Source organism: Schistocerca piceifrons, chromosome 1 (assembly GCF_021461385.2).
Source record: "Schistocerca piceifrons isolate TAMUIC-IGC-003096 chromosome 1, iqSchPice1.1, whole genome shotgun sequence".
Classification (NCBI taxonomy): Eukaryota; Metazoa; Arthropoda; class Insecta; order Orthoptera; family Acrididae; genus Schistocerca; species Schistocerca piceifrons.
This window is the reverse complement of record NC_060138.1, coordinates 1,002,670,691-1,002,682,318: the sequence shown is the minus strand read 5'-3', so window position 1 is coordinate 1,002,682,318 and position 11,628 is coordinate 1,002,670,691. Positions and strand designations below refer to the sequence as shown.

Genomic DNA, 11,628 nt, shown 5'->3' with positions numbered 1-11,628 from the left:
CTATATAAGTTTCAACGTGTGTTCTTTGTCGCTTTGTGTTCTCCACTCTAATGCTTTGTAGGGTGGATGTTATAGTAGTTTTGGTTGTCCTTCTGTCATTCTTCTGTATTTTTTGTATGTCTCCTATCTTTTCTTTTTTCCCCTGTGTATTTATTTTGCTGGGAACAAAGGACCTATGACCTTGCAGTTTGGTCGCTTCCCCCCTTCTTTTAAACCAACCAGTCAACACTGTATGGGCCACAGGGATCTTTGACAAATTTAAGGTGAGATCAAGCCGATACATAGCTGAGTGAAATAGTGGATGAGGTGTTCCATTTCACCTGAATGCTGTTTAGTGGGAAGACTATTATATTGTAGAACACAAAACAGTGCAAAATTTTTGCAGAAAATTGTTTTCATACAAGGTGTGCAACTTTGCTTCCGCCGTTTTTTCCCCAACATTTGAGGATTTAATGAAACCAATTGGTTACACATGTATCATTCAAAGTATTTTCCATCGCTGGCCACTACTTTCTCCCATCTTTTGGGCAGTGTACAAATCCCACGTCGAAAAAATTGTTCTTCTTTTGAAGCGATCCATGAATGAATCCAATTTGTAACTTCTTCATGAGATCGGAAGTGTTGGTCAGCCAGGCCATGCGCCATTGATCTAAACAGGTGCCAGTCAGAGGGAGCAATGTCTGGAGTATACGGCAGGTGGGGTAGGACTTCCCATTTTAACGTTTCCATGTAAATTTTGACCGCTTTTGCAACTTGGGGTCACACGTGTTGTCGTGCTGCAAAATCATTTTATCATGCCTCTCGCTGTGTTGCGGCCATTTGTCTTTTAATGCTCTGTTCAAACGCATTAATTGCAGTGCAGACAGTATTTGCTTCGTGATACATTACCCATGTTAAAATGGACCTTTTACCAATTGTGGAAAAGGTCGATATCATGTTGATGTATGGCTATTGTGATCAAACTGCCCAATGGGTGTGTGCTATGTATGCTGCTCGGTATCCTGGATGACATCATCCAAGTGTTCGGACCGTTCGCCGGATAGTTACATTATTTAAGAAAACAGCAAGTGTTCAGCCACGACCTGCAACAAATTATGGTGCCCAAGTAAGTGTTTTAGCTGCTGTCGAGGCTAATCCGCACATCAGTAGCAGACAAATTGCATGACAATCGGGAATCTCAAAAACGTCGGTGTTGAGAATGCTACATCAACATCGATTTCACCCATACTATATTTCTATGCACCAGGAATTGCATGGCGATGACTTTGAACATCGTGTACAGTTCTGCCACTGGGCACAAGAGAAATTACGGGATGTTGACAGATTTTTTCCACGCGTTCTGTTTAGCAATGAAGCATCATTCACCAACAGCGGTAACATAAACCGGCATAATATGCACTATTGGGCAATGGAAAATCCATGATGGCTGCGACAAGTGGAACATCAGTGACGTTGGTGGGTTAATGTATGGTGCGGCATAATGGGAGGAAGGATAATTGGCCCCCATTTTATTGATGGCAATCTAAATGGTGCAATGTATGCTGATTTCCTATGTAATGTTCTACTGATGTTACTACAAGATGTTTCACTGCATGACAGAATGGTGATGTACTTCCAACATGATGGATGTCTGGCTCATAGCTCGCCTGCAGTTTAAGCGGTATTGAATAGCATATTTCATGACAGGTGGACTGGTCGTCGAAGCACCATATGATGGCCCACACATTCATCGGATCTGACGTCCCCGGATATCTTTCTGTGGGGAAAGTTGAAGGATATTTGCTATCATGATCCACCGACAACGCCTGACAACATGCGTCAGCGCATTGTTAATGCATGTGCGAACATTACGGAAGGCGAGCTACTCGCTGTTGAGAGGAATGTTGTTACACTTATTGCCAAATGCGTTGAGGTTGATGGACATCGTTTTGAGCATTTATTGCATTAATGTGGTATCTACAGGTAATCATGCTGTAACAGCATGCGTTCTCAGAAATGATAAGTTCACAAAGGTACATGTATCACATTGGAACAACTGAAATAAAATGTTCAAATGTACCTACATTCTGTATTTTAATTTAAAAGACCTACCTGTTTCCAACTGTTTGTCTAAAATTGTGAGCCATATGTTTGTGACTATTACAGTGCCATCTGTCACAAAGCGAAAAAAGTGGTCCAACTAAAACATTCATATTTCTTTGCATACTAAATGCATATGTAATAAAAAAATGGGGGTTCCTATTTTAAAAAAATGCAGTTGATATCCGTTTGACCTACGGCAGTGCCATCTAGCAGGCCAACCATAGTGCCATCTGGTTTCCCCCTTCAAGCTAGACAAGCTCCGTTCTTTGTAGTTTTTTCGTTTGACGCTTATTTCGTGATATATTTGGCCCGGTCACAATCAATGGACCACCCTATATAAGAATGAGACCAATGTGTGGTGTGTGAATCATAATGTGGAATACGCCATCACATTGTGCATTATAAACTCTTAAATGATGTTGGACGGAAGTGAACATTTCATAATGAAGTCCTGGATTTTCTTCTAAATCTTCGTAGTCAGATCTTAATTTAATCAGCAGTATGCAGGATCATTTTGCTGTATCAGTATCTTGTTGTTATATTCGGTTTGTGAGAGAACAACAATAGTGTTCAATGATGATATCCTCATCTTCCCTTAAGTCTCAGAGTGCAGAGTGACGGAAGTTTGTGGATGAAGACCGAGTCATGCATCCCACATAATTTCTTAATTTCTACATCAGCATCACTGAAGAGCTTTGATATTGGCTGTTCTATTTTGCTGATAACATCTCAGATAGGAGCAGTCCTGTGTATAAGCGCAAAGTTCAGGCCTTTCTCTAATACGGAGACCAATGCGTTGATTTCATCAGATTACGTACAGTGCATCATTATGGTGTATCTTCTTGCTGTGTTCAAAGTTGGAATCAGTCATGTTTTGCAGTCATATGGACCTTTGCTTATTGTTTTGTTCAGTTGGTTAGGACTCAAGTACCACTAGTTACCCAGTCTTAGCTAGTGGATGTATTTCTACAGTATCATCAGTAAAGGGCGCAAGTATAAGTACGTAGTAGGTGATCTACAATATGTATGCTAAAAGTGACTAGCTGACAGCAAAAAATCAGTTTCACATATAAAACAAACTGAGAATATTTGTGGAAGTTAATGTACAGTGTCAAGACAACTATATGACATGGGCTTCAGGTTTCTGAAAATGAACAGAAGAAGGAAATGGGTTAAGGAGATGAGATAGAGTGTAGCTGTAGAAATTAATGGATTAATTAAAATACTGAGGGAGTCTGAGCATGAGTAACTTATGTCACATGCTGAGTATTCCAAATCTAGAAGTAACAATGAAATGTCGAATGTAAATGACACTGTACACTGGTAAACACAAGTTATGAAAGCAAATAAAAAAAAATTGACTTTGAAGACGTGATTTGTTGCCCACTTTACAATTATCTAATAGGCAAACAAATAGTGGATTACTTTTGTCTTGTGGTATACACATGGGCTATTGTTTTTTAAAATCAGGTTTATTGTTACTTGATGCTAGCTCAAAGGTTCAGTGCCGTAAATTATAGGTTTGTAGTTTTTTGTGTGTTTCATTAATCAATTATTATTCAATAAAATTTTAGCCATAAATATTATCATCGAAGTTCTTAGCTTTGAAGCAGCAGCCGGCAGTAGACATTTACTAAAATTTCAGCCCTGATGCTATTGACACCCAAAAGTGTTTATAGGGAATATGTAGTTTGCATTGCTGACTTAAATATTTAAATTTTGTCATATATGTTCACTAGTTGATGATAAAAACAGCTCCTGAGGGAAGTGTGTATCAAATGCTTGTATATAACATATTACCACTGTACCAAGTTCATTGATGAAGATGGGAGAAAATGGAGAAGGTAATAAATAAGTGACAACAATTTCAACAGTTGCTAGCCAGAAGTATCTGTTTTTTATTCTTGTGCTTCATATGTAATTACAACTTTTACACTTAGTTATAAAGAAAATAGTGTTTTTAATTTTACATGTTATTTCTCTTTGGTGGCTCTAGCAACTCATGTTTGCTTTGTTTTACTTTCAGTCATTCCTCTATCTCTCTGTGTGTTCGCATGTTACTTTAATTTTATACACACACACACACACACACACACACACACACACACACACACTTAGAACATCATTAAATGGCATAGGCAAAATGAAGCCTAATTCCATTTTTTAGTTTCAGCGTATCACCAAACATACACTCTCATAAGGCACAACAAATTGTTCACACTACTAAGAAGGCCATTTGTGTCACAACAAGTATGCCAATATGGCACAGATTCACAAGCCTGATTACCAGTTCCTTCAGACATATGAAACAAAACCTTGCGCACTTCTGTGTAGTAATTCTCCATAAATAGTGTGATATGCTAGATTTCATATTTATTACACCGTATGTACTACAGTCAGTACAGTTATTCCATGTACAAGATGTTTGTCTCATGCTCAAAATCTAAAGTGGAGTGTCCATTATGTACTTCATACATCAGCTACTTGAATATATACAGTATCTGGCATCATTTTATATGGCTGTATTTGTGCCAAGACATTTCAGGCTATTACCCTCCTTTGGTTGGTATAATACATTCATCTCTTCATCAAAACAGCTTTTTTGTTGATTGCATTTCAAATTTAAGAGGGGCAAAAGCCCAAAATGCATCTTTGGTTAAATAAAGCTACATAAAAAGTTGCTGGTTGCTGTATTCCATCAAGTAATTTAATCTGCAGCCATGTAGCTCAACCACCAATATATGGCTAAATTAATGTTTGACACTTCAGACAAACTGGTCTCAAATGCTAATACAAGAAAGTCATGGCAAGTGCAATTAGCACAAACCAAACACATCCTTGCTTCCATACAGCTATACTTTGACACTGTTTCATTTCTGTCAATAGGTTTTCATAATTTAATTTGAAATTGCTTTCTTCTTGTAATGTAGTGTAGTCTTCAAATCTTTCTGTGGAATCCTGTATGTGGTAGAAGAAAGCTATGATTATTACTGCAACTGTAATACTGCCATAAATAATAAGGAAGATGGTTACAGTCCTACAACCACCAACTTGAACAACAGAATTTTAGTGCAGAAGAAAAGACACACAGAGTAGAAACATATTAAAATCTTCCTTGGCTCAAATATAGTTTCTCAGAGTCTTAAAATCTTTTTCGTCTGATATGAGACTAATCATATGCTGAGCCAAGAGATGATTTTCACTTCTGATATGAGACACCAGGACATGTATTGTGACCGAATATACCATATTTGCTTTTTATTAGCAACTTTCAAATTCTTGGTAGTAACCAAATCAAGCATTAAACTGAACAAACACAACACCAAAAGTGTATACTTACATGGAATAATAAATCCTGTTGGCCATCATATTTTCCAAATAACTGAAATATTGATACTGGCGTTTTATAGTGTTTTCCAAATAAATTGCTCATCTTTAAAAATGCTGAATATATCTCTACTGCTCTCATGTCTGAAATACTGCTATCTACCATCACCTGGAAGTAAAGATGTTGGTTTAGTATAGAAATGAAGTACTTTGAGCCGTTATCAGACTGTGCAATTCTTTAAAAAAAAGGTGCTCTTTATGTAAAATTCCCATATAACAGACACCACATATATATAATTAAGGAGAGGATGTGGATACATACCACACTTGAACTCTAAGGAGAATCGGTGAAATGCTGTGAGTAATGACAATAATTGGCAAGGGGTACTACATTAATAGTGTGTGAATAAGTTGACAATTTGTATCTGAAGGGAAGCACGCTAAGGTAATTCATGCAGCTGCACTGACCACTGTGTCCAGATGGTGCAGTGGTCAGTACGTGTGCTAGTAAGCAAGAGCCTCGGATTCAAATCCTGCTCTGGCACAAATTTTCAGCTTCTTCCACTGAAAAATCAATGCCACTGGGAGCCAATGTCATTAATTTGTGTCTTGATTCATAATGGCCGCAAGATCAAAATTGTGTCTGTTCTTTCACACATGTCCAAAAAAACAGGTATTACACATATATTAATTCAAGTTACACATACAAGTCAAATTACACAATTGGTGAAAAACTGACATAACCCTGTCACATACAGTGCTACTAGAATGTCAAACAATGTTTCTTTGCTGAGTACCAGTAATTGTAAAAGTGAAATGTAAAGAATTTTAAAATGGATGATAAAACACTTAAATGTTTATCAAATATTGTTGGAAATTTGACTTTGAGCACAAATGAGTTGAAATCATGAAGGAGAGGAATTTTGGGATTTGTGGCTGATTCCTTAATTATTTGGTGTCAATAAAGGATTGTACTTCTACCTTTTTCAGGGGTTATCAGTAACAAATCCATGTGCACTGTACAAGTATCAATATATTGTTAACACAATGTGTATATCATCATTGCTGTTTAGGACTGTTTTCATTAAGGTCAATGTCTTTATTTCTGTTACAATACCAAGCACATATGCAAGTCCCAGCTGTAAGATGTTTCTTGCATAGAATATTGGTAGTACTTACTTGTCCACGTGATGACCAACTAATGTAGCAGTTGTCATTGTCAGAGTTATTAGTTTCATTTTGAACACACAATGTTTGGAAATCCTTTGATTTCAGATTTACTGCCCATGGTTCTGTGTTGACACCATCTGTGCAAACAGAAAAATAGATAGTGATTATCTTAATCACTACACCTGAAAATGCCTCTCTTCAAAGAATTTGTAAGGGTGGCATACAACAACATATTTTACTGATTAGTTTTATATGCTGCCATTATGGTATTAGTATGAAGAAGAGAAGAAAAGATCTCTACATTAGTAACTAAGTTTTATTCATAAGGAAGCCATTGCCTGGAGTTCATAAGAGTGGAGTCATTACAGCAGATTTTTATAAACAGCAGTTCAGTTACCCATGGCTTTTTGAACAGGACAGTTTGACAAAAACTAAGAACATTTAGTTCATATCTGAAAATACTGAGAAATTGTGGTTAAATATCAGATACATGATAAATTGTGATCTAGATCGACATGTATCAATTGAAATAACAGAAGACTGCAAAGACACCATGATAGAGAAAACTTAATGGGAACTAAGGAGGGCCCTAGTATAATTTCCACAGTCACATACTGGTGGAAGATCTATCAGAAAATCCTAGGAAGTTCTAGCGATATGTAAAGTCAATGCACAAATCTAAATATTCCATTCAATGTAACATGAATGAAACTGAAGTAAGTGACAGAAGCCAAAAATTAAATTCCACATTTAAAAATGTATTCATTTATAAAGATGAAATATGCCATGGAACCAGCCCCTTTCCTAATTCACAATTATTGAGAATGTATTTAACATAAATAGTGCTACATGACTTGAAGAGGACACTCCAGTTGCCTAAAGGATCAAAAGATTGAATGGATGGGTGGAATTTTAGACCAATATCATTAACTTCCACCTTATGCAGGAACCTACTGCAAATTTTGAACTTGGAAAATTAGAACATTCCAGGAGTTAAAGGAGCTTCTCTCAGAACACATTCATGTGAAACATAACTTCCTGTTTTTAGAAAACAAAATAGTGTGCTCCCATCATATGCATTGTCTTGCAAACAGCAGATGCAGAGGAACACACAAATTCTCCATCTTCCACGATCTTCAAAAGGCATTTGATGTTATACCACATTGTTGACTGGTAAGCAAGATATGATCATAAGGAGTATTTTCACAGCTACACGGCTAGCTCAAAAGTTTTTGACAAATAGAACTGAGTATGTTATACTTGAGGGTGAGTGCTCAACAGAAACGACAGAAATATTGGGTGTGCCCCAAACACGTGTGGTAGGACCACTAATGTTCTCAATATGCATGAACAGTTTTCAGATAGGGTCAGCAGTAGTAGAGATTATTCACTGCAAATGCTGCTGCTGGCAGAAAGTACTGCTGTTGGAGGAAAATAAGGAAATGCAGAGAAACTTGGGCAGAAGTTTTCACTGGGTATAAAGTATGGCAGCTCTCTTCAAATTCACATAAATATAAGAGAATGTTCATAAACAGAAAGTCACCAGTGTTTGTTGTGTTTCTTTGTGGGAGAAGGACGAGTCATGTATGTGAAAAAGAAGTGATAGAGGGTGATTACAATACATGTTACTGCAAAGCTCACAAAAAGACCTCCAGAGAAGGTTTTAAACTTGTAATTCTTCTGTTTCTCCTGGAATATTTGTTTATCAAACAGTCCACAAGCATACTGGTGGTTCATAGTCTCCAACGGGCACAATATTTTGGTGATCATAAATGCCGCCATCATCTGGTGCACTGATGAACTGAGCTGCTGAGAATGTGCAGCCAACTTGTATCCCTCCCCCACAAGCCTTCCCCCTGCAGTCCATGACTGCGCATCGGTGGTCGCAGAGATGATAGTGGTGGTGTCTGTAGTAGCATTGATGTAGGTTCCCTTTCTCTGTTCACCCAGATCATTTTGTTTGCTGAGAGTCTTCATAATTAAACTGAATGCTGGCCCCCACACCTTGCTAAGATTAGAGCCACAATCTTGGTTGATGAGATTGTCTCTGGTGCAAATTTCCATGGCCACTTAGATGATGCTGTCCCAGTATTTGGAAGTCTGTGCTAAGATACTGGTATGTTCATACTCTACCGCATGATTCTCAGACAAACAGTGCTCTTCAACTGCTGACTTCTTGTGATATGTCAGTCGAGTGTGCCTCTGGTGTTCTCAGCAACAATCACTGCCGGTGCACATGTCTGTCTAATACATGTCTTTCCACACTGATGTGCAATCGGTATATGTTGACTTCCGCAAACTGAGATAATCTTTGACACTTTCCATTAATGCTTGTGTTTTACTGTGCAGGAAAAAGACAGCTTTTACTCAGTTTGTCTTCAGTATGCATCTGATTTTCACTAATAGTGCACCAGAGTATGGTATAAAGGCAGTGGCTGCCTCTTTCTCTATGACTTCTTTTATCTCCACATACTGTAGTGATGAGGCAGAGAGCACACCTAATCTACCATTCTGGGTACATTTTTTTTTCGGAATACAATTACACAGTGTTCCAGCTCCTGGGGCAGACTGTGTCTGAGATGGTGCGCACCATATTTACTAGTGTTTTTAATACTCCATTCCTTTGCAAACACTGTGTGTTTTCTTCCATACACTCCTTTGCCTAGTGTGCCATCAGCTCTTCTCTTCACCATGATGTCAAGGAATGTTAGTCTTCTTTCTGCCACGGTCTCCATAGTGAATTCAATGTTGGGGTGTTGTTGTTGTTGTTGTTGTTGTGGTCTTCAGTCCTGAAACTGGTTTGATGCAGCTCTCCATGCTAATCTATCCTGTGCAAGCTTCTTCATCTCCCAGTACCTACTGCAATGAAGTGAAAGAGTCTGTTCCTTACTTGTGGCCAGATGACAAGTGTGTCATCCACATAATGGAAAATTCATGTGAGTATCCAATTGGACATACCTCAAAGGTCAATGGTCTTCTCTTCGAATTTCTGACCAATAAGCTCTAGTAACTGTCATAAAGGCACCCTGGTGAATAACAAAACAACATTGAAACTCACCAGAAAATGTGAGTCTTTAACCCTGAAGTGTTGAGGCGTTTTACAAAATCCACAGAATTGCTGATGTGATGAGGACATTTACTCTCATAAGAGGTTAGCATTTCCATCAGGTATTTTGCCAGCAAGTATGTAGGTTTGTTTCGCATTATCGTTGTCTTCCAGTGACCCTTAAAAAAAAAAAAAGGGGGGGGGGGGGCACATTTGTGTCAACTAACTGTAAAGAATCTACTTGACCTTTCATTACCGAGCCCCAGTACATGTTTCCCTCTGCTTTCAATATACTTACATGGTGGTGTACATTTTACGTAAATTTTGTGCCGTATTTCATGTGCATAATTAGTCACATTTTATAGTATTTACCACACCACTGGCATTTTTTAACACATAATTTTGCTAAATCTGGAAGTTAAAAATTGAGAACTTGAGCTATAAACATTAGTGAAATGATGTTGCTATGTAACAAAAATAGGTCTGTGACTCCAGTGTTTCATGGAAAGAAAAACAGATATTCACCATGCAAATTTTGTTATAATTGTCAAAGAAAATTCAACTGAGGAAACTAAAAGCTACCGAACTATGAAACAAAATTGCTTGCCAGTGAAATGTTTAGTATTTCCAAATATGCACACATGAAAGTAAAAGTGAAAGCACTATTCCAGCTTTACAGCTGGTAGTTCCCTCTTCAGGGAGGAGAGAGGGGTAGTTTGGGGAAAGTAAAAGGGAAGGGCAGGTGACTCAGAGCCCAGGATGGGTGGGATCCAGCTGCTGTGAGGATGAGGGTAAACGAAGACCTTTGCTTCCATTTGTTCTCACAATAGGTGAGTGACCTGCCTTCCTTTTTAACCTTTCTCAACCCAACCCTTTCTCCTCCCTGAAGAATTAACTAATAGTTCTGAAAGCTAGGACAGTGTTTCTGTTTTTACTTAGATATTTTTTTATTGGCAGTACTAAACTTTTGTCTCTTGAGAGTTCAGTACTGACCAGAAATTCTGTCTCAGTTTATCTAAAATTGTTACTTTATTCCCTGGTTAAACACTGTGTTCACTCATCCAGAATGAAGATTCTCATCTGACAATACAAAGACTATTCAGAAGATAAGTTCCATTTTCAGTTTCTATGCCAAGTGGGTAACAATAGCAAGTGTGTGTAGCATCTACACCAGCTGTGGGACTCATCAGCAGTTAAGAGACAAAAGTGCTACAAAGGAAATGACATTGACATTTGATAATTGGTTGTGATAGCATTCAACAAAATTGGTACCTCCATAGCATACGATGTTCTTATGGAATAATTTTCTGGAGCAGTGCACATAAAGCAAATAAATTGTTCATTCAGCATAAGTGAGCAGTAAGAAAATTGTGTGTTGTGGCAACATCCCTCTGTGCTGACTTCACAACCCGTGGCAAGACAAGAAAGCTAGCTGCCTATGAAACCCGGTTGTTAGAGGTGGCAAGATGAATTTCCTCAGGCTGTGGCCCAGCACTGAACTGCATTGGTCACTTACATGACTGAAGGTGAGGCTTTGTCACAACGAAGCTGGGTAGAGCCACTATAAATGCTCACTACTCAGGCTCTAGCAGTACCTTGTCTTCAACTACTGCTGACACCCAAGACAGGTTGCTTGCAACTGTCGGTCCCATGTGGGCCAGTCAGCTTCATCTACATCTAGCTGCAACATCTGCTAGCTGTTGGTCTATGGGCTGCTGGCAGACACGACAATATCAGAGCATGAGCCTATGCCACTGGGAAGTGCCCATTTCCAGGACAACTTTGTACAGTCTCTGGGTGTTTGGGGGGTCCTGGGTTCAGAGCTTGCACACCAGCAGTCTGTGTGTCCGACTGTTCACCTGAGTGGCCACCTGCCCAGCACATATTTGTGCCGAATGCTTGATGTCAGTCTCACGTATGCAAGGCCATACCAGCCACTATCACTTCATTAAGAAAGTGCTCCTGTCCAGCGTTCTCACGCCGCTAGGCTGAGCATGCCATCA

The 11,628-nt window shown here is 38.6% G+C and overlaps 1 protein-coding gene across 1 annotated transcript in view; it reads right to left on the bottom strand.

The window, feature by feature from the left end:
• Positions 1-3,960: 3,960 nt before the first annotated feature.
• The window catches only part of LOC124794662 (transferrin), a 189,992-nt gene continuing 182,324 nt past the window's right edge, over positions 3,961-11,628 (bottom strand). The window contains exons 13-15 of the mRNA XM_047258233.1: positions 6,589-6,716; positions 5,423-5,578; positions 3,961-5,040 (exon numbers count right to left, since the gene is read on the bottom strand). Coding sequence (XP_047114189.1) covers positions 4,870-5,040; positions 5,423-5,578; positions 6,589-6,716 — 455 coding nt within the window. The 3' untranslated portion in view covers positions 3,961-4,869. The remainder of the gene's footprint in view (positions 5,041-5,422; positions 5,579-6,588; positions 6,717-11,628) is intronic.